The sequence below is a fragment of the Ipomoea triloba genome, chromosome 10 (assembly GCF_003576645.1).
Source record: "Ipomoea triloba cultivar NCNSP0323 chromosome 10, ASM357664v1".
Lineage (NCBI taxonomy): Eukaryota > Viridiplantae > Streptophyta > Magnoliopsida > Solanales > Convolvulaceae > Ipomoea > Ipomoea triloba.
In genome coordinates, this window is record NC_044925.1 from 24,336,278 (window position 1) to 24,359,451 (window position 23,174).

A 23,174-nucleotide genomic window follows, 5' to 3' on the forward strand; every position below is an offset into this window, starting at 1 on the left:
GATGCTGGGTGGGATCATTATTGTTCAGCTAAAAATCATTTGGAGGAGGCAGATCAGATGGTTAAGCCATTCCATTCCATTCCTTGTGCACTTTTACCTAAATTTCAGTTGACACTATCCCTAGCTAAGTCATAATTCACTTGCAAGCTCAGCAAATCATTCAGGGATTGATATACGTAAAGTGGAACATCACAACCAACTAAAGAACAACAAATGATTAAAAAAAAAACACATAGGGAATTCTATAATTTATGAAGATCGAGCTAGCCATTCCATATATACCAGCTGCAGCCACATCGATTATGTTAGAGATAGTATGGGAGACTGTTCCCGGCCATCTGCAAGTCTCTTATCACATCTAAAGATGCAATGGCATCGCGGGTTTCCTCCAAATGTACGTGCTGTATACAAACATTAAAAAGCATGTCTGCTAACAGAGTAAACCTCAGCTTAAAAGCATACATGTCCTAGTATATATGAGACAGACAAAACTAGTTGTGATCCAAATAAAAAACAGAATTAATATTAGTCATCACCAGAATACAAGTTGCTAAAATGGCTGAATACACATACACAGGAAATTTATTTTGCAGCATATATGACCAGAAATCTTCTTCATAGAGAACCAGATTAGATAAAAGCTACAAAGAAATCCCTAACTTATCAAGCAACTATCTGGCAAGTTATTTCCTAAATTCCGTGCACTGATAGTACATACAACGCATTCACATTACTTAAGATTGAATGCAAATTAAAGCATCCTCGGCCCTTAAAAATGCAAGCTAGCTACTGTTGAACATATCAAGGAGTATAGAGCAGTTAGTTACACAGACATTAAAATCAATTTGTAATTAGTAACCTTTCATGCTCTCCGGCCTGAATGCAAAGCATAACATCTTTATCTGCTACCACAGCACTAACTTTTGACAAAATGCTTCAGTGTGTGGATATTTTTTTTTTTTTTTTGAGTACTACAATCTAACCTATACATAATATCTGCTCAAACAACATGATAATGCCAACATCCTTGATTGGAATGGGACTCGAACCTGAGACCTTCCGTTTGGAACGGTAACAGTGATGCTTCAGTGTGTGGATATTAAAACTGACTAATTAACAGGATGGCCCAATTGACAACAGACCTCATCTTTTGGTATTCCTTTCTTCATATATCCCCATTTCCTTGCCAATTTTAGAGCAGTTTATACACCTTCGGCACCAGTGTTTCGCTTGTAGAGCCTAACTTTATTTTCTTATATACTTTTCAGGATAGGGTGCAGGACTTAGCCTTTCAACTCCTGCTCAACAATTCCTTAGCCATCAATTGCTGCTAGACTTGGCCTTCTTCAACCTCTTCCAACAGTAGCACCATATCATATCCAAACATGTAGGCTAAATATTTTTACTCGCTCTGACCGTACACATGATCAGACAGAATTTGTAAAGGTGATAAATTACGATGACTCATCAGTCAATTAACTGAATTAAGTGGGCAGGCTAATGTTTGGTGCCTACAAACTCACTACATTAAGTGTAACTATCACACAACGACTGCTAAGCCTAATTCTGCATCCTTATTAATAATTTGTCTCTCAAGAACCAATTGATATATATATATATATATATATATATTTTTAAATCTTGAGTCGTGTCGTAATTACAGTTAGAAACTTAAGAATTCAGTCAGTTATCTTCTCGTAATATGAAAAAAAAAAAGAGGATGTTTTTATGTGGGAAACGTATCAGTGCGGTCAGAATGGATAGGGACGCATGCAACTCCCCAAAACTGCCCCAGTACCAACTTTTCTTATTTTTATTTTTTTTGTTATAAAACTTCTCTCTATTTTCTAAGAAAATCAAATCAGCAAAAAAAAAAAAGGTGGATTACACTTTTTATTAAAGAAGATTGTATTTTTGTCATTCGGTTATACATGTACTAAAAATTTAGTTTTTTAAGTTATATGCGTGACAATTTTAACCCACTATTCCACTAAGTTATACGTGAAGCAGTAATTTTAGTTCCTCGGTGATTATTTTTGCCACCAATATATTACTAACGGATTTGGTTTTTCAGCAGCTAAACTCATCATTTTGTGCATAACTTAATGGTTAAAGATGATCATATATAAATATGTATCACGATATAATTGTGAAGTACAACATAATTCTTGTATTTAAATATCACGAGTTCCATTATTGACACATCCATAATTGGGCCTATCATATCGCACTAATTTATGGCTCTGAACTTGCTGGATTAGTCAAAATAAGTTGATAGATGTTGGCTAATCAAAACTCTTTCATTTATGATATGTAGTGGGCTGCACTTAACATTTCCCCGCCCAAGAGCATCAATGATGAAAGCAATGACATGTAGATTACTATGAAAGTCAAAGCCGCCAATATTATTCTAATCATTTTCTTAGACTACAATAAATGATCAATGTTGCGTGGCATGAATACGAGGCCTATAAGTACCTCGTCACCCTCTCCTTCATACATTCAACGACGACAACAGAACCTTAATTAACATGGCAACTACCTGCGGCGGCGTTGCGGTCATAGATTTCTGGGCTAATGGGTTTGGAATGAGGATCAGGATAGCTTTGGAGGAGAAGGGGGTTGCATATCAGTACAAGGAAGAAGACCTAAATAACCCTCAGAGGAGCCGGCTGGTTCTTGAAATGAACCCGGTTCGGAAATCGGTTCCCATACTGGTTCATGAGGGGAGACCGGTTTGTGACTCGGTTGCTATTCTTGAGTACATTGATGAGATTTGGAAAGATGGGTTTCCTTTGCTGTTGCCAAAGGATCCTTATGAGAGAGCCACTGCAAGATTCTGGACTCATTTCATTGACAATAAGGTTAGTTACTCTTTTAGTATCATTGTCCCATAGTTACATATCTGCTAAAGGGTATATTTGTCATTTCACCTATTATAATGTTTTTTTATAGAGTTTTTTCCCAAAATGGTCCATCGACTATTGCTCATTCTCAATTTTGCATTTCGACTTTCAATTGCACCTAATGTGGTCCCTCGACTTTCAAAAGTTCACCCAATTTGGTCCTCCGTAACATATTCCGTCAAATCAGTCTTAAAATGGATGGCATTTTCGTCCATTTACCTATTGTTAGCCTAATAAACATTGAGAAATAGTTGAGGGACCATTTTGAGAATAGTCAAGGGACCATTTTGGGAAAACTATTTTATTTATTTCATTTTTGTTTATTTTCATTTTTTAGACTCTATAAAATTAGAATTTCTATACATTTTTTTCTTACAAATATAAATAGTTAAAATCGTGCAATCCATCATAACAATTTTTAACTTTTTTACAGACTTTTTCCCTCTATCTAAATATACAAACTATTCCTATGCAGATTTACAATAAGTTTCGTAAATTTCATAAATACTCATTTTTTAAGCACCGATTAAAATAATTCTTAGTCACATCTGTAGTACTAAATATATTACTTTGAATTTTTTTATAAATAAGATATAATATTATTAAACTCAAATAATTAAAAATAATGTGCCCACAGCACAAAAGATTTTATGATTGACTTAAAAATTAACTATAAATTTTATTGTTGAATACAAATTGACAATTATTAAACATTATTTATAATAATTATTGTGTCCCGTGTAACATACTAAAATTATTAGGTAGGATTTTTATAATTAAGGTATAATTTAATTAAATCAAAATTATTAAAAATAATGTGTCCACATTACAAAATAAATTATACTTGCCTTAATAATTAATAATCAATAAAAAAAAAAGAAGAGGAAAACATATAAAAGATATCATACAATATCTTAAATAATGTAAATTAATATAAAATTTAATAATTATTTCAAAATCAAATACGGAAAATATTGCAGGAAACATTGACGAGATTTTACTTTTCGGCTCACCTGAGAAGTTTACTAGAAAAATTTACCTTTCGGTCCAATATTTTCCCTACATTTTACACTCTTTGGGGTCTATGCTTGAAAAAAATATATTATTTTCAATGGTAAAAGTAATATTTAATGTGATACATAGTGATTGATTGTCTATGAACATAAAAAAAAAAAAAAGTATATGAGTATTTATGAAATTTACGGAACTTATTGTAAAACTTCATAGGAATAGTTTGTATATTTAGAGGGGAAAAGTCTGTAAAGAAAGTCAAAAATTTTGAGGTTGGATTGCGCGATTTTAACTATTTATATTTGTAAGATAAAAATGTATAGAAATTCTAATTTTATAGTCTAAAAAATGAAAATAAACAAAAATGAAATAAATAAAATAGTTTTTCCCAAAATGGTCCCTTGACTATTCTCAAAATGGTCCATCAACTATTTCTCAATGTTTATTAGGCTAATAATAGGTAAATGGACGAAAATGCCCTCCATTTTAACACTGATTTGACGGAATATGTAACGGAGGACCAAATTGGGTGAGTTTTTGAAAGTCGAGGGACCATATTAGGTGCAATTGAAAGTCGAAATGCAAAATTGAGAATGAGCAATTGTCGATGGACCATTTTGGGAAAAAACTCTTTTTTTATAGCATTCTTCATACTCAAAAGTCAAAATACAGACTTGAGTCTGATATGATTGTGAAAAGATAAATCACGGTGACGCATTAAAGCAGATGATAATTTGTGCGGTTAATTTGCAGTTTTTCCCAACACAAGCAACGTTCTTGAAGAGCAAAGGTGAAGCCAAACAAGAAGCTGAGGAGGAATTGATTAGTGAGCTGAAACAATTAGAAGATGTTTTGGGAGACAAACCATACTTTGGAGGTGAGAAATTTGGGTTCTTTGATGTGGCTTTCATCCCATTTTCTAGCATGTTCTATGGGTATGAAAGTCATGGTGAGTTCAAGTTGGAGGAAGAGTGCCCAAAGATATCAGCCTGGGTTAAAAGGTGCATGGAAAGACCAAGTGTCTCCAAGATTCTTCCCGATTCAGTTAAAATGTATGAATTGCATAAGATATGGTACGGGGTTGAATAAATATTCAAAAATTAGTATGTTGTTGTACTCAAATTAAAGTTTCCACAAGAACTATATATGATGAAGTTTCAGCTTTTAGTTAGCTTTAGGAACTGTGACTAAGACACAAATTAAAGTGGCACCATACTTTACTGAGGAGTAAGTTTAGTCAAAAGAGAAAGTTTATGCATCGCTCTACCTGCGCAGCATTTAACATTAATAAAACGAGAGGTTTTCAAATAAGAAAAAAAAAAAACATTAAAACGAGAGTTTAATTTATAGAATTTATGGTGGTGTGGTCCAGGGTTCAGAGCATGCTGAGCATATTGTCATTGTGAGAGCAACAAATGACTAGAGCTATACTGTCCGGTCATGTTATGCAGACATATATGTTTCTTTTATTGACTGTCACGACACAAATCAATAAATTCAAGAAAAATTCATCGTTTAGTGTTTCAAGAAGCAGCAATATAATGTCTGCTCTTTCATCTTCTCCTGCATGCTAACCAGACATATATTGTCTGCTGCCTCACTTTACATTTCGGGTAATTCGATTTGCCTATTCATGTACAACCTTCTTATTTTGCGTATACCACTCGATATCTTTATCACTGTGACACTTGTTTAAATTTAGCTGAAGACGTTTGATTAGAGATCTTTAACGTTACACATAAATTCATCTATTTTTCAGTTGTATTAGTAGTATGTTTACTAATTGTTCCAAGTTGATAGGTTATCGAAGGAAATGTTCAGTTGTATTAGTAGTATGTTTATCAATTGTTCCAAATTGATGGGTTATCGAGCCACACATTGTCTTATGGCCATTGTCAGTAAATGACCACAAGAAAATAAATTAGTCTAGATTTCCTATACTACAGTTATATTAGTAGTATGTTTACCAACTGTTCCAAGTTGATAGGTTATCCAAGGAAACGTAGTCACACCTTGTTTTATGACCCTAGTCGGTAAATGACCACAAATAGATAAATTAGTCTAGATTGTTCATAGCTGACTGACTAAAACCAATAAGGTCAATACGTTGCTCCAATTGAGAGTCGAACTTGAAATTTTGTAATTATCACACTATAACCTGACTAACTTGGTCGTGGTTGCTGAGTGTATAAGTACGGATGGGAGTGGGGACATTAGGTACTGAGGCAGATAAATTATTCTGTGTTCTCACATTTTGTGCAAACTCGAATAATTTGAAACTCACTCTTTCTCTAATGGCATTGCTGTCTCTTGTGCTAGTAGGAGTTCTTGCAGTGGCAGCTCATGGAGATGGGAGTGCAATGGAGGAAGAAGAGCTGTTAGGGCTATTTGAGGTGATGGGTTCTCTTCTGGAGGACCCAACATGGCCACAATTCCACCCCCTACCATGCACAGAAACTCCATGGCCAGGGGTGGAGTGTGAACTTGGGCAACAAGAAAACCAAAACCCTTCAATCTTTCATGTCACCAAGATTCACATTGGCCCTGACATTCTCACCCCACCATGTAAACCCTCTGCAAAAATCCCCAATTCTCTCCACAAATTGCCCTACCTCAAAACCCTTTCTTTGTTCAGCTGTTTCACCACTGCCCCACTCTCCCTCCCACCCTCACTCTTTGCCTCATCTTCTTCACTGCAACATCTTTCCCTGCTCTCAAACCCTGGCCTCACAGGGGAAATCCCTTCAACTTTATCCCACATTTCAACCCTAAAGGTCCTGTCTTTGGCACAGAACAGCCTAGAAGGTGAAATCCCCAGACAGATTTCTGGGCTGGTGAATCTGGAGCAGCTTGATCTGAGTTACAATAATCTGAGTGGCTCAATCCCTGGGGAAATAGGAGGGCTCAAATTCTTGAAAATCTTGGATCTTAGCAAGAATGGGTTCACTGGAAACTTGCCAGATTCTGTGGGTGGGTTGCAGAATCTTCAGAAAATTGACCTCAGCTCAAACAATCTTCAAGGCATGCTCCCTCAAGAACTGAGGGAGTTAAAGAGGCTTACCTTGTTGGATTTCAGTCAAAACTCTCTTTCTGGTCCAATCCCAGAAAGCCTATCAGGTTTGGAGCAATTACAGTACTTTATACTTGAAAACAACCCAATAAATGCAGAAATCCCTCCATTTTTGGGCTCATTACTGAAATTAACTGTGATTAGTCTTTCCAAGTGTGGGCTGAGAGGTCCAATACCTTCATCACTTTCCAGCTTGAAAAACCTCACAGCATTGTCCCTAGACAAGAACAACCTTAATGGGACAGTGCCTCAAGATTTAGGGACACTTCAAAACCTTGGTTTGCTCAATCTAAGCCAAAACAAGCTGAGTGGAGAGCTGATGTTTCCTCAAGAATTCATCCAAAGGCTTGGGGAAAGACTAGACCTCAGGGAGAACAATGGGTTATGCACCAGACAAATGTTGCAAAAATTCACGAAAAACCAGACTTCAAGATTTTTACATAGTTATTGTTTTGGTACAAGGTTTGCAAGCAGTAACAGAAGTGATTCAGAGCACACAAATGGTTCCAAGAAAATGAAGCCAACTTGGGGCCAAGGTGAGATGGGATCAAGCTGCAGTAGTCATGGGTTGTTACATCAAAAGGTTGTGTTTTCCAGTATGTTATGGACTTTGGTTCTCTCATCTGTACTCTGATCTAGAATTTTGGTTTTTAGCATTTGGTCCTCAAATGGTTGGTGAATATTGTTGTGGTTTTACCATTCATGGGTCATTTTCTTCTTGTACAATAGTAATTGCATATGAAATACAGTGCCTAATGATACATTATACTTCTACTCTGAACCCACCAAAATGTTAAGACAAAAACTTATACATGAATACAAATATTTAAAAAAATCTTTACTCGAGGATTACACCCTAATCTTGAGACATTCATAAGGTCTTACCATGAAACTCTGGTGGAGAGGTAAATCGTGAAATGTGTCTCAACGAGCTATGTGTTTTGATTTATACCCATTCCTGGTAGGAATCGAACTCCACACTCTACGATTATCAATTGTACCAACTATAGACTAGTCAAATCCACTTAAAATGTTAAGACAATACCTTAGAGCATCCCCGATAGAAGATTATTCCGGATTTTTGAGAATAAATCTTTCTTCTAAAACAGTCCTCTTTTGATTTTTTCCCCTCATTTTCTCTATCCTAATCACACCTACAAAAACTCATTAAAAGCCAATAAAAAAAAAAATCCACTATTGAGCATACTCTTACACATGGATGGAAATTTTTTTACTAAAAGAATACACCCTAATCTTAATACCTGCATCTATTAATATACTAAAACTTTGGTGAAATGTTAAATTGTGAAATATGTATGAATGAGCTACATATTTCAATCTATACTCATTCTTGATAAGATTCAAACTATGCACCTGAACCAACTATAGCAATATAGCATAGCCAAGTCTACTTAAAATGGTAAGACAAAACATAAAGCATGGGCAGAAGAGCCGTGAATTGCCTCTCTTTTTGGTCATGACTTTTACTGTTATTTAGTAGGGAGATGTGTATGGGCTCAGTCCCATCAGTTAGTATAGTTTTGCTGCCCCCAGCCTTTTATAGAGAAAAAGATAAGCCAATATTAAGAAAAGATCAGCATTGACAAGAATGATGGCTGATTAGGCTGACAAAGATTCTCTTCTAGTCTTGGCAGGCTAGTGTAAATATAATAGGTAATAAAAAAAAAATTTTATTCTTTAATTTTAAATTATTGGTCTGACTGCCAAATTAACAAATTTAGATGCTTAGGCCATCCACGATAGTTTGAGATTTTGAGGAGATTTTACAGATTTGATTAAGAATGAGAAAATGAGAGTGGGAAAAGAATAAAAGAAAAAGAAATAAAAAATTGTTAAAAAAAGGTGACAGAGTTGCGCCTCACGCAAGGTGAGGCGCATCTCTTCTCTCAAGGTGGGCCTTGCTTTCACCGCAAAAAACCCCCATATTAACTGTGCAAAATACACAAATGGGGAGGGCCTAGCATCCTCAATAGTTTGAGGTTTTTGAGGTATCAATTGGGAGAGAGAAGAAGGAAAAATGAAAAAAAAAAAAAGAGAGCTGCGGGTGCGCTAACGGGCACGGTCTGTGCAACCCACGCATGCTTGTGCGCCTCTTCTTTCTCTTTTCTCTCTCTTGGCAGGCCCCACAAAAAACCACTCTGATATGAAGACAACAACTTTTCTCTCTCCTCCACATAAACCATGTTTTCCTCAAAAATTGTGAAAAAATCACTAATGTGATTGTTCTTAAGGTATTCTCAATTGTGATTTTTGGTGTGGTTTTCAGGAATCCTAGTTGATGTGGAAGAGAGAAGGAAAGGAGAGAGAGAGAGTAAGTAAGTAAGCTCTCATCTGAAAGACCAAGGGGTCGTTTACTTCATTTTTCTGTTTTTTCTTTTCCAGTTTTCCATCTCTCCATTTTTCCAGTTTTCTATCTCCATTTTTCCAGTTTTCCATTTCCATTTCTCCAGTTTTCCATTTCTCTAATTTTCTGATTTCATATACAAATTTCATAATATGAAACAAAAGTAGTACTACTACTAGTAATAATAATAATAATAATAATAATAATAATAATAATAATAATAATAATAATAATAATAATTTCATTTTTAAATAAAAAATTCAAATGTACAAAAGGTAACAAAAGTCGATAAAAACATATTACTAAGTAAATTATAACTATTTCAATCATTTTAGTAAATAATTTGAGTACATAATAATAATAATTTTTTTTGATAATAATAAACCTTCATTAATAAATAATAGGAACAAGTACAACAAGGTTCAATGGAATGTAAAGCCATTCTATACCGTCAGACAAAAAACTAAATTTTTTAGCTAAGCTAATAAAACTTAAGTTCGCAGACTGTGTTACAAGCGAGTTTTGGTCCTTATAGGACCTTAAAACTTTTATCAAATGATTGATGGCCTTGCCGAATGTGTACAAGTCGACCTCTGAATGAAACAACTTGCAAATCACCTGAGTCTTTTTCTTCTTACTGAAGTCCATTGACATTTTCCCCAACTAAAGGTATATATCCAGCCTTGTCCTTTTGACCGGTTCATCAGTGGGTATCCTCCCAACTGAACTGATGTTCATGAGAGGCATTCTTTTGTCGTCTACTTCGATCAGGATGAATATCACACTGGCCATGACCTTATATATCCTGAAGCACTCCAAAACGAACCTCGAAATATAACGAGAAGGAAAATAATAAACTGTAAAAACAATGCAGAGGAAGATAACTGCAGAAACTATGCAGAGGGAGACAAACCAAGACAATAAAAGGATAAAGGACAATGAAGTTAAGAGCTCGAGAAGCACAGGTCTCAAGGCTATCAACCTATTACCCTACCCACTGTTTTATTATTAATATATATTTATAAATATAGACGGCAGCGGTGGTGGTGAGGAACAGCGTTGGTGGCGTGCGGCGGTGAGTGGTGGCAGGTCTGAGATCTGCAGAGGGAGCGGACGGAGTAGCTACGTTTGGGAAGTTTCTACGGTAGTGGAAGGCGGAAGGATTGCTGCTATGGTGGAAGACGGAGGTGTTGCCGCGGTGGCGGACGACTGAGATGCGGTGGAGGTGGAAAATGGCCGGTGACGAAGAGGAGAAGAAGACGGGGAGAGGGAGACGATAGGATGATGAAGAGGAAGGGGCGGTCTCCGCCGTCGTTAAGCAATCGGTGGCGGCGGCGACCGCCGAAAATAGGGGAAGAAGACGGAAGTTGCAGAGGCTATTCCTTAGGGTTTACGTTCTTGAGATAATAATAATAATAGTAATTAAAGAAAAACGCTAATAATAATAAATGTGAGAAGCACAAAATGGGAAGAAAAAACTGTAGTAGTAATAATAATAATAATAATAGGTAAAAATGGCAAACATATAATAATAATAATAATAATAATAATAATAATAATTAAAGAAAAAACTGTAATAATAATAATAATAATAATAATAATAATAATAAATAATGTGAGAAGCACAAAATGGGAAGAAAAAACTGTAATAATAATAATAATAATAATAATAATAATAATAATTTAGTAATTAAATGTAAACACGGCAAACATATAATAATAATAAAATCAATAATCAATAACAAAAACAATAATAATGTTGTTCATAGGGGCTTGTGGGGTTGTGCGCAACTGGAGGGAAGGCGCAAAAGGGAAATAGAAAGCATATTGCTATTGGTTGGAATCAATGTTGAGACCTCCAAGTAATGCACTGTTCATGCGCATTATCCCATTCCTCCATTTGGAGAGATTGGTTTTTCCATTCTCCAAATTCCTTAAAAAAGATGGAGAAAGGAGATGGAAATAGATTTTGGAAGAACAAATTTAGTAAACACATCTTCCATTTTCCATTTTCTACCTCTCCAATTTTATATTTTTCTGGAAAACTCTCCATTTTTCCACTTTACTAAACAACCCCCAAGGTTTTTGTCAAAAAATAATAAACGGCTAAATGGGATAGAGATAGTAATTAGTATTGATATATTGATATATATGGTGACTATAAACCCATCTCGTGATGGTTACTTAAAATTTGATGTAAGGTAAATGGTAGTATAGATTTAGCCTTAGACTACGTGTGGAATTTGTTAGTCCCACCGAAGGTTAATAATTTCTTGTGGCAAGCATTGCATATCATGCATGCTCTGCTATTTTACCCACCTCAGATGTGTTAACTGTTAGAAGAGCCCCTTAAAAATTGATGGATTGTGAAATTGAACATGTATCGGAGATGGCAGTGGCAACAACGGGTTGATAGTGATAGCATTAGTTATACTACTTAGGGACATTTGGTTCAGATTATCTAAGATAACAAAGGTTATCTTTAGCTAGTTATATGATATTTCTGTGTTTTGTTAAAATTTTCTAACTTTTCTATGGAAAGCTTTTTCCTTATTTTGGAGGAAATGTGAAACTCTTGATTTCCTTAGGTAATGTAAGATTCCCTTACAGCCTTGCTATTTTACAAACTCTACCTTTAATATCCTTGGTTTATCTCTCGTATCGTAAGTGTGTGTGTATATATATATGTATGTAAAAACATTGTTTATTGGTTTTATAATCGTTGCTAATGTTAATTTTCACTTTCTCCTTTAATGAGCAATTATTTTTGAATTCTTACTGAATCCCATTCTGCCTAATATAGGAATTGATTCTTTTGCAGTGAAAGTTAATACAAAATTGAAGTGCACCGTACATGCTTAGTATTGTAGTGAAAGTTAATATAAAAATGTGTTCTTCTGCAGTGAAAGTTAATAAAAAAAATTGAATGAAAAAATGTTGATGGTATTAAAGAACAACCTTATATTACATATCTCAATTTGATTCAATAAGAATCCAAACGACCCTTTATTGTTTTGACTTTTAAAAAAAAATAAAATACTAGTTACTCTGTTACAATGTAGTATATATAAGGGCTCAAACACATGATCTCTCATCTAGGAGAGTTATTTCGTGCCACTAGACCACAAGGTCATTGACTCATTGGAACACATTGACGGTAATATAATTATGCTACCGGTATATATTTGATAAGTGGAGTAACAATAGTTCAGTACAATGAATAGCTAGTTTTAGTACAGTAGTGTTTTAAGACAGTGGTGTTGTGTGTCAGAAAACCAAGTCCCCCCTCTCCTCTACAACAGGGCTCCTCTTATACTTGAGGTACAACGACTCTTTGTGACTTGTAACGGTTGTTCAATGATGGTGAGCCTTCAACGGTAGTGGAGCTGTTGATAATAACTCATCTCCTCAAGTATAACGGGTGACCGTTTGACTCCTAAGTCCACTTGCCTGCTTGTGATTCGGGTCGAGTGCTGCTTGCCCAATTATCCTGTCACCAGCCCCCATACTCCCCAGTTTGCGAGCGTAGTCAAGTCAACTAGGGAGTAGTAATAGTGCAAAGCGAGATGAATAAATTTTTTTTTAAAAGGCCAAAGAGTGGCCGAGGTCGGCTTCGGCCAAAGGTGGCCTTGGCCAAGAGTGGCCGAGCCCACGCCTTGGCCAAGAGTGGCCGAAGCCACGCCTCGGCCAAAGGTGGCCGAGGTCAGCCTCGGCCAAGGGTGGCCTCGGCCAAGAGTGGACGAGGCCACGCCTCCGCCAGTTGTGGCTGAGGTATGGCCTCGACCCAGTTCCAATTTTTTTTTATTTTTTTTTGGTGTTTTGTGTGCGAGCTCACTTCGACCGGCTGTAGGCCCGGTCGAAGGTCCGCTCTCCCGTCAGGTACCTAGCGAGATTGGATCCCGTGCCGACCCTATGGGAGTAGAGTGTGGTGTTTTTGAAACCAAGCTTTCGCCTTGACTCAGAAAAACACTCTCTCGTCAGGTAGCTAGCGAGAGCGGATCTCATGCCGGCCGTAAGAGAATAGAGTGTGGTGTTTTCGTAACAAAGCCTTTAGCTTTACCTTGAAAACACCATCTCGTCAGGTAGCTAGCAAGATCGGATCTCGTGCCGGCCCTAAGGGAATAGAGTTTATTTATTTTATTTTATTTTATTTTTACGGAATTAGTCACGGTGGACCATGACCACTAGGTACACTGAAAATTGTTGTAACACCCCAATTTTCAACTCTTACATTTATTACAAAATCCGTAATAAAACGCTGCGGAAGCTTACATCATATCAACAGAAAACCGGGTGCTACCGCCACACCTAGAGTGAATTCTATCACCTCTTTGACAAACTCCACTCTAAGTGCACAGGCTAAACTTACAACATTAATAACAATCCCTATCTACATCAAAGAGTAGACCTCAACCTGTACTTCCCTTCTATTCCGAGCTCATCGGCTACAGGGGCCCACACTAATCTGCAACTGATAAGAAACACATTGAAGTGCAGTTAGCGCGACGGCTAAGTAAGGAAATCCGATGTCACTCAAAAGTAGACAAAGGTTTGAAAACATTTAGTGAAACAACATCCACTCGTCTCGTAAGACAAAATCATTTGAGAATACAAATAGATATTGAAAATCATAAGTTTTTCTACTGTAAAACTTCTAATCTTTCCCACTCATCATTTCTCCTTTCAGTCCCTCATCACAGGGAAATTTCCTTACTAATCATCTCAAGAAAACGAATTCGCTAGCATACTTCAGTGCTAGCCCTTAACACCTTTCTCTTCTCTCGTAGTTACAGCGTAACTACCCTTCATTATAAAAAATATATCCTTAGTTTCCTTAACTTGAGAGCTTGAGGCCTTAGGAGCAACCAATCTTGTCCCCTCGTTTCCACTTGGGTCTCGACTCGGGGTCAATGTCTGGCATCCCCCTGTATCTTATCGATTCCCCTGGATCTATACCGGATCGTTACAATGAATCCTAGTTGGCCTAACTAGGTTCATTGAAACGAATCTTGCCCGATATTTCATGAGTAACCATACTTAAGTGTGCACACCCCCGCAAACCGCAGCTTACGAGTGATACAGTACCCGGCGAATAGACTTCGCCCTCAGTATGAATTGCATGTCATACGGCATAAACAAAACCACTAGGCCATGGCACTTTAAGCCCTCCCATGAGGTTTGTCAAGGAGACATAAACAAAACCACTGGGCCATGGCACTTTAAGCCCTCCCATGAGGTTTGTCAAGGGACATAAACAAAACCACTGGGCCATGGCACTTTAAGCCCTCCCATGAGGTTTGTCAAGGGAGATAAACAAAACCACTGGGCCATGGCCCTTTAAGCCCTCCCATGAGGTTTGTCAAGGGAGATAAACAAAACCACTGGGCCATGGCCCTTTAAGCCCTCCCATGAGGTTTGTCAAGGGAGATAAACAAAACCACTGGGCCATGGCCCTTTAAGCCCTCCCATGAGGTTTGTCAAGGGAGATAAACAAAACCACTGGGCCATGGCCCTTTAAGCCCTCCCATGAGGTTTGTCAAGGGAGATAAACAAAACCACTGGGCCATGGCACTTTAAGCCCTCCCGTAGGTCAATCATATCAACAACCCCGGGCCATGGCAATTAAGCCCTCCCGTAGGTCAATCAAGGTCCTCCTCAATTCACTTTAGAAACTAAGGGTTTGAAAACGTGATCCTTCATTCAGTTCTCTTACAACAATCATTTCTTTGGACATAATTCACAAATGAGTCCAATATTGGAAATCGGCTACCTCTTTAGCCCCTGAAGGATTTTCAAAAGACTTTCTCTGCCCGCAGGCTTTTCAAACATCATTTTCTCAACAATAAGGTTTTGACAACCTTTATATCAAAATAGCATACGTTTTTCAATGTAAGTTTTATAAACATTTTTACTTGCCGAGAGGCTTTTCAAACATGGCTCAAGCACGAGCAAAGATTGGAAGAAAGTATAACTGGACACAAGCTGGTCACTCATCGGATACTTCATCATATACAATACTAGGATATTCTTGGATATACTTCATATTCAAGTCTCATACTTGAATTCAATCCAGCTAGTTATACACTTGTATATTCTACTAACACTACATATATCCATTTCCAATACTATTATTATAATAGTATGAACCCATAGTCAATCATTTATGAATCAATAGATTCATAGCACCATTAATATTAACATCCTTAACCTTATTCCTTATCATGAATCTCAATTCATCTTACAATCCAATCATCGTCGGTGATCCATAATCATGGTTCCACCATTAACTAATAATAGATAGCTGTCCTTGTCATTATTTCCATTGACAACTTCCACCATGATCAACACCATTAGATCGTAACTTGAGGTAAAGTCATTACCTAACCATAATCCAAAGTCGTTCAACAACTATTTCCTCAAAATTCACCATATTCAATCTTTATCTCAATATTTCCATATAACAATTTCCTTAATAAATATCGTAATATCATCACCACTCAAAATTCCTTTAAACCATAATATCTTTACCAAAGAGATATTTTAAATCCTCAAGTAAACACCAACAATCCCCAAATCAAAAGAATCACTTCCAAGTTCTTAAAATAATAACCAAAGAGAGAATTACAACCTCTCCAAATAAATTCGAAAGGAGTAGTTCCAATCTTTCAACATAACCACCAAATAGAGAGTATTGCCCATAACAAAGATCTCACAATAATCATCAAATATAATCCTTCAAATAATTAGTCCCACCTTGATAATATATTAATTACCATTCCGTCTATTCATCCAGTCATTAAACCTTAATAACTGTTATCATTCCTTAATCACTATAATTAGAGCTTAATTACCTCCTGAACTCCATTGTTAATCCATCATTAATTACTAAGTCCTTAATTAAGCTCTAATTACTATCTATAATCATTACAATCATCAGTAATAACCATCCTAACTTTATCACCATTTCATAACCCATGTATCAACATGTTATAACATCATCATCATTCTCATAACCTCTTAGGTTCATTACAACCCCATCATCTAAACATCAATAATAATAATCAAAGCTTATACAATTTGATCTTACTCTCGAACCTACTGGACTCCACTGGACGCGCGTCCAACACGTTCCGCCTATTCTGGACAGTAATTCAGCTTGGCGCAGTCCGAAAGATTGAGCCGGTAAAAATAGTTCCCGAACTCTTTTTCACTTGAAATTTTTATGGTAGAACCCCAACTCATAGTACTTGATGTCCGTAAAAAGTTTTGGTCATTTTGGTCCGCGAATAAACACAGAAAATTCCATCTTTGCCCTTGGCAGTGTGCTGTCCGGAATTTTTCTCTCTCTGGACCAGTTTTGGAGAAAAATTCGAAAACCATACTTATACTACTCCGATCATTATGAAATTTTATATGCTGGTTCTACAGTTATAGAACTACATGTCTAAAAAAAAATAGGATCAAAATACCTTACCAATTTTTCCCAATAAATCTCGGAAGTTACTGCCAGAATCTACCCTGATTTCCTTTCACTATTCTCACAAGTATAAGCTCATATGAACATAAATATAACATATACATGCATATCCAAGCTATGAACATGTATAAAAAAATATTTCCAAAGCTCAAAAACACCATATTTCAACCAAAAATCAATTATCCAAATTCAAGTGACTAATTCCAACTTAAGGGAATTCCTTACCTCAACCGGGTTACTAGTTCTCGTAGAAGGCTTTTGGAGTTGATTTCCCCAATTTCACCTTAAAACCCTATGATTCCACCAACAACATAACACAACATACAAGAAATCTTAACTTAGATTCATGCTCTAGGAAGGATTATAAAGCTTTTTACCGAATAAAATTGGAATCTTACCGAATATAGTTGAGAGATGTGAAGGAAATTAGCTATGGAAGCAAGGTATTCATGGAAGAAGACAATGAAGATCACACCCTCTCTCCCTCTCTCTTCATTTCGGCAATAGGAAGAAGAAAAGGGGAAAAAATGCTTTTATAATCACATTTAGCTTATGTGATAAGGTAAGGGAAAAAAATTAATAAAATAATAAAATATCTCAACTTGGACTGATCGGGATTGAAACAGATGAATTTTCGGTAGAAAATAATCCAGATAGAATAAATTCCGAAACTAAAAATTTATTCCAGACTAACCCTCAAAATTGGGCTAGGTTCGGTACACCGCGAAATTTAGCGATGTACGATCAAAATAAATTTTCGCTACTATGAGCTGATTTAATTAAATAGGAAATTCAAGAATAATAGTATGGTGTCTAAAAATCCATTTCCTAGGACAACCGGGTCTGAATACCAGCTCCTAAAATTTTTACGGTTCGTGACCGGTACGTAGGTTCGCAACTTAATAACAACTATACTCACTTATAAAAATTCTTTTGAAATATCTGAAAATCATAACTTAGGAATGTCAACGCCTTAGGATAATGTTAATAAAATACGGGGTATTATAATTGTGGACGCCACTTGAGGAGGAGGCAACTCCACTTGAGGAGGAGGCGACACCGTGGATGAGGAGGTGACGCCGCTTGAGGAGGCGACGCCACTTGATGAGGAAGATGCCGCTTGAGGAGGCGATGCCGTGGATGAGGAGGCGACGTCGTGGATGAGGAGGCAACTCGGCTTGAGGAGGCGATGTCACTTGAGGAGGCTACGCCGTGGATGAGGAGGAGACGTTGTGGATGAGGAGGCGACGCCGCTTGAGGATGCGATGCCACTTGATGAGCAGGACGCCGCTTGAGGAGGCGACGCCGTGGATGAGGAGGCGTCATCACTTGATGAGGAGGCGCTGCTAGAGGAGGCAACGCCGTGGATGAGGAGGTGACGACGTGGATGAGGAGGCAACCCTACTTGAGGAGGCGGACGCCCTGCCATGGAAGGCACCGGGGTGGCATTCTTTTGTAATATGTAGAGCTGTGCCTGAGATTTGGCCTCAACTCTCAACGAGAGCACCAATGATGGTAATTATGTTACCGGTATATATTTGATAAGTGGAGTAACAATAGTTCAGTACAATGAGTAACTAGTGTCAGTACAGTAGTGTTTTAGGACAGTGGTGTTGTGTGTCAGAAAGCCAAGTCCCCCTCTCCTCTACAACAGGGCTCCTCTTATACTTGAGATACAACGACTCTTTGTGACTTGTAACGATTGTTCAATGATGGTGAGCCTTCAATGGTACTGGAGCTCCCTTCAATGGTAGTGGAGCTATTGATAATAACTCATCTCCTCAAGTATAACGGGTGACCGTTTGACTCCTGAGTCCACTTACCTGCTTGTGATTCGGGTAGGGTGCTGCTTGCCCAATTATCCTGTCACACATTAACATTGTATTTTACTAAATATAAAGTAATTAGACACTTGTATGAAGTATTTAATTTAATAAAATAATATATAAATGTATGAAGTATTTTACTAAATATAAAGTAATTAGACACTTGTTAACACACCACTTCTATCACATCTATCAGAGGCACGCCATAATTAACAAATACTATAGGGGAATATAAATAATAGGAAAAAGTGTCAAATAGGCAACTGAACTTATCGCTTTTGTGCAATTGGACCATTGAACTTAAAAACTGTGCAATTCAACCATCAAACAAGCAAAATTTGTGCAATTGGACCATTTTTACAAAAATTTTCTGGTAAATCCAATTATATTACAAACATATATGTATTAAGAGTGACATTTTCTTCTACCATACTAGTTGGGAGTCAATATTGAAATGCTTTTAATTCAAATTGAATTAAAATTTTTTGTAAAAATGGTCCAGTTGCACAAATTTTGCTTGTTTGATGGTTGAATTGAACACTTTTTAAGTTCAATGGCCCAATTGCACAAAAGCGACAAGTTCAGTGGCCTATTTGACACTTTTTCCTAAATAATATTGAAGAATACAGGGGCTACTTCAACATCAATAAAAACAACTGGGGTGAATTGTATATTAAAAAAGATGATTTTCTCTGTGGACATGAGGATTGGTAAAACCCTAGAATCCCAAAACCCATCGCTGTTTAAAAGCCTAAAAGCTTGTCCCCCTGCAGCTACTAAAACCCTAATAACTCATCTCCACCACACCGTTTGGCTGCTCCTGCTAGGTTTCGACCATCGTTAAGCCGAGGAAATGCTGGTGCTGTTTGAGACGCCAGCGGGCTTTGCCCTTTTCAAGGTATTGGATGAGGGCAAGCTCTCCAAAGTCGAGGTATGTATCTATCCATGCATGTATCTATGTATGTATTAGTTTCCTCCATTTTCGTTTGCTCCGATGGATGCTCAAGGCATTGAGTTGTTCTTTCTCAGGATTTATGGAAGGAGTTCTCCACAGCTGACACCGCTCGCAAGGTGCGGTGTTTCGTTCTTTTGCTCGTAATTCTTACATATGACTCATTCGTTTATGAAAAAGAAAGAACAATTAAAAAGATTGAATTTAAAAAAAAATTCTCTGTAATCAAACTGTTTTGGAAGTTGGAGTGTTTGTTACTTGATGATGGCAGGTAATGGAGAAAATAATGTAGAGGTGAATTCAGGATTGAAAATTTTCTGTTTTGTGTGCTGAGTAATGTTATGTGAAATATTAGTTGGTTTTCTGTAGGATGGTTGCCTGAAGTTTTGTGTTTTAGTTGTCTGATATCTGTTTGTGCACTGCAAGTTAACTGAGTGCTTAATTTGGATCTAATTGGGTTTAAGAAGCTCCATGTTGCTGGAAAATTTATGATGAGGGAATGATACTCAAGTTGGCAGGCAGGGTAGCACTCCTTATTTTGGGTCTAATTTGTTTGATTGGAAACAGGTTGTGAAGCTAAAAGCCTTCTCTAAGTTTGAAAATACATCGGAAGCATTGTCAGCAGCTACTTTGTTGATTGATAGTAAGCCAAGCAAAGGGCTGCGCAAGTTTTTACGCTCTCATTGCGATGGTGAAACTCTGGCTGTAGCCGATTCGAAGCTTGGAAATGCAATTAAGGAGAAACTGGTCTGACAATTACCCCTGTCTAGATCTTTAGTAGCTTTTGTTTCCTCTAATCTTAAACAAGTTTTTGCCTGCAGCAAATTGACTGTGTGCACAACAGCACAGTCATGGAATTGATGAGAGGATTGAGGAATCAGTTAACTGAGCTGATAAGTGGTCTAGCTGTTCAAGATTTGGCTCCAATGAGCTTGGGTTTATCTCACAGCCTTTCAAGATACAAGCTGAAATTTAGCCCTGACAAGGTAAAATTGCTTTGTAATTTGCCACTCAGTATTTGTTTTGAATGCTTCTTGTAAGCTGCATCTGTGTACCCTTATTTCAACCCAGTAAATGGACTATATACAACTTATCTACTTGAGTGGTGCAACTTTGGGCCAATAAATTTCAATGCTGGTTTCTATTGGAGTCTTTATTCATTTGGTGCCATCATTTATGCTATATTCTTTCTAGGTGGACACAATGATTGTCCAAGCCATCAGCTTGTTGGATGATCTTGATAAGGAGCTAAACACTTATGCTATGAGAGTTCGAGAGTGGTATGGTTGGCATTTCCCTGAGCTTGCAAAGATTGTACAAGACAATATTCAGTATGCCAAAACAGTGAAGTTGATGGGTGACCGTACAAATGCTGCAAAGCTTGATTTTTCTGAGGTTCTTTCTCCCCTCAATTTATTATCTTTCATTATTTTTAGATTTGTACTATAAGTTGGGCTAGGTTCATATTTAGAAGAGAACCGTGAATCTCTTGTCAGATCAACTGTTTGATGGTCTTTGTACTAGATGACATGTGTGTTTCTGCAAAACCTTGATATGTATGCTATGGATTTGCTTGTTTTTCCATAATGACTATCATATGATGTTCAACAGATGGCCTACACCTCTTGATTAGGTTCTTCTTCATGCTAGCTACCTGATTATGACCAGCAATTTATATTCTTTAGTGCATTTGACTTTTGTTTGAGTATGTAGTTGATATTTGCTGGGGTGTAATTTGTCTGAGCCCGAAGCAATACATATTTGGGATTTTGGAAATGATATTGGCAGTTTCTTTTGATTTTAGAAAATGTTTTCATTGTATTATGATGTAATGAGAACCTTCGTTTAAATATTTTCTTGAAATGTTAATAGATACTGCCTGAAGAGGTTGAGGCAGAACTGAAAGAGGCAGCAATGATTTCCATGGGAACTGAAGTTAGTGACCTTGATCTGATGAATATTAAAGACCTATGCAGTCAGGTTCTCTCTTTTTCAGAGTACAGAGGACAGTTGTATGATTATTTGAAGAGCAGGATGAATACCATTGCTCCAAATCTCACCGCTCTTGTTGGAGAACTTGTTGGTGCTCGTCTTATTGCCCATGGTGGTAGCTTGTTGAATCTTGCAAAGCAGCCTGGAAGCACAGTTCAGATACTTGGCGCAGAAAAGGCTCTCTTCAGGGCTCTGAAAACGAAACATGCAACGCCTAAATACGGGCTAATATACCATGCATCATTGATTGGTCAGGCCGCACCAAAACACAAGGGTAAAATTTCACGGTCTCTTGCTGCCAAGACTGCTTTGGCAATTCGATATGATGCTCTTGGAGATAGCCAGGATAGTACTATGGGATTGGAGAACCGGGCCAAGGTACTATGGATGTTTTATCTTTTTAGGATAGGGATCCATGCCCTCTTAGTCTCTTGTAGTATTCCAATCTTATGATATGTCTTTTGCAGCTTGAAGCACGGTTAAGAAACTTAGAAGGCAGAGATTTGGGTCGTTCAGCAGGCTCTGCTAAAGGGAAGCCTAAGATAGAGGTTTATGATAAGGATCGTAAGAAAGGTCCCGGGGCATTGATAACTCCAGCTAAGGTGTGCCTCCCTATTCTACCTGGAAATTTCGTTCTGTAGATTCTGCTTCATTTGAGTTATTGACTCGTCTTTTCTTTGTAGGCTTACAACCCTGCAGCAGATTCTGTTCTTGGACATACTGAGCCGACTGCTAATGAAGATGAGCCGGAGCAAGAAAAGATGGATGCCGAAGCGGTTGAAGAGACCCCCGCCATTGAGGAGAAGAAGAAGAAAAAGAAGAAAAAGGAAGCAGCTGTGGAAGAACCTGAAAGCGAAGAGGTAGGGAAGAAGGAAAAGAAGAAAAAGAAGAAGCATGCAGCAGCTGAAAGTGAGGAAGTGCAGAACAATGATGAAAATGCCGAAGCGGGAGAGAAGAAAAAGAAAAAGAGAAAGCACTCAGAGGCTGAAGAAGAAGAACCTGAATCAACCAAGAAAGATAAAAAGAAGAAGAAGAAGAAGACTGCAGAATAACTACTGTCACGGTAAACTGTATCTGCAATCTCTGTGCTGTAACATTGTGCATTGTCGCATTATCAGGTGTAGGAATATCTATACATTTCTATTGCGTTTTGTGTTTCCTTGGTCCAAGTTGGAAGAGAATTACATGTTATGAGATTAGTTTAGTTGGATCAAGGAGACAATAGCATCTGCTGCAATGGCTCTTATCTCCTTTGCAATGTATGAATTCAAGAAGACCTTCAATGGATTTATGGATTGTTAGCATTTTCGACTAGGGCTTTTATTTCCCTGCTTTTCATAACCTAACCCAAGTGAGTCTATGTGCCAAATTGTGATAATTTTTTTTGTTCTGCTGGTAAAGTTACAGTAGGATACTGTCTCTATATATTCTATTGTGTGGATTTGCATTGAGTACAAGGTACAGCCAATCTAATTATGGATTGTTGTGCTTAGTGCAAATCATGATCTATATGGATAGTTGTATATATAGGATTAAGATAACATCATAACTTGTTTTTAAAAGAAAGTTAAAAGA

At 37.2% G+C, this 23,174-nt stretch overlaps 3 protein-coding genes across 3 annotated transcripts; all 3 read left to right on the forward strand.

Annotated features, from left to right (window-relative positions):
• Window positions 1-2,502: 2,502 nt before the first annotated feature.
• On the forward strand, window positions 2,503-5,210 carry LOC116032862 (glutathione S-transferase 3-like). Its single transcript, XM_031275603.1, has 2 exons — window positions 2,503-2,864; window positions 4,671-5,210. The coding sequence occupies exons 1-2, from the start codon at window positions 2,532-2,534 to the stop codon at window positions 5,004-5,006; spliced, it is 669 nt and encodes a 222-aa protein (XP_031131463.1). The 5' UTR covers window positions 2,503-2,531; the 3' UTR covers window positions 5,007-5,210.
• Window positions 5,211-6,194: 984 nt separating this feature from the next.
• LOC116032814 (receptor like protein 29-like) lies at window positions 6,195-7,755 on the forward strand. Its single transcript, XM_031275532.1, has one exon. The coding sequence runs from the start codon at window positions 6,212-6,214 to the stop codon at window positions 7,619-7,621; it is 1,410 nt and encodes a 469-aa protein (XP_031131392.1). The 5' UTR covers window positions 6,195-6,211; the 3' UTR covers window positions 7,622-7,755.
• Window positions 7,756-19,398: 11,643 nt separating this feature from the next.
• Window positions 19,399-22,908, forward strand: LOC116032375 (probable nucleolar protein 5-2). The gene is made up of 8 exons (XM_031274888.1): window positions 19,399-19,586; window positions 19,685-19,726; window positions 20,175-20,354; window positions 20,429-20,593; window positions 20,802-21,002; window positions 21,480-21,977; window positions 22,067-22,201; window positions 22,283-22,908. The coding sequence occupies exons 1-8, from the start codon at window positions 19,509-19,511 to the stop codon at window positions 22,649-22,651; spliced, it is 1,668 nt and encodes a 555-aa protein (XP_031130748.1). The 5' UTR covers window positions 19,399-19,508; the 3' UTR covers window positions 22,652-22,908.
• Window positions 22,909-23,174: the final 266 nt, after the last annotated feature.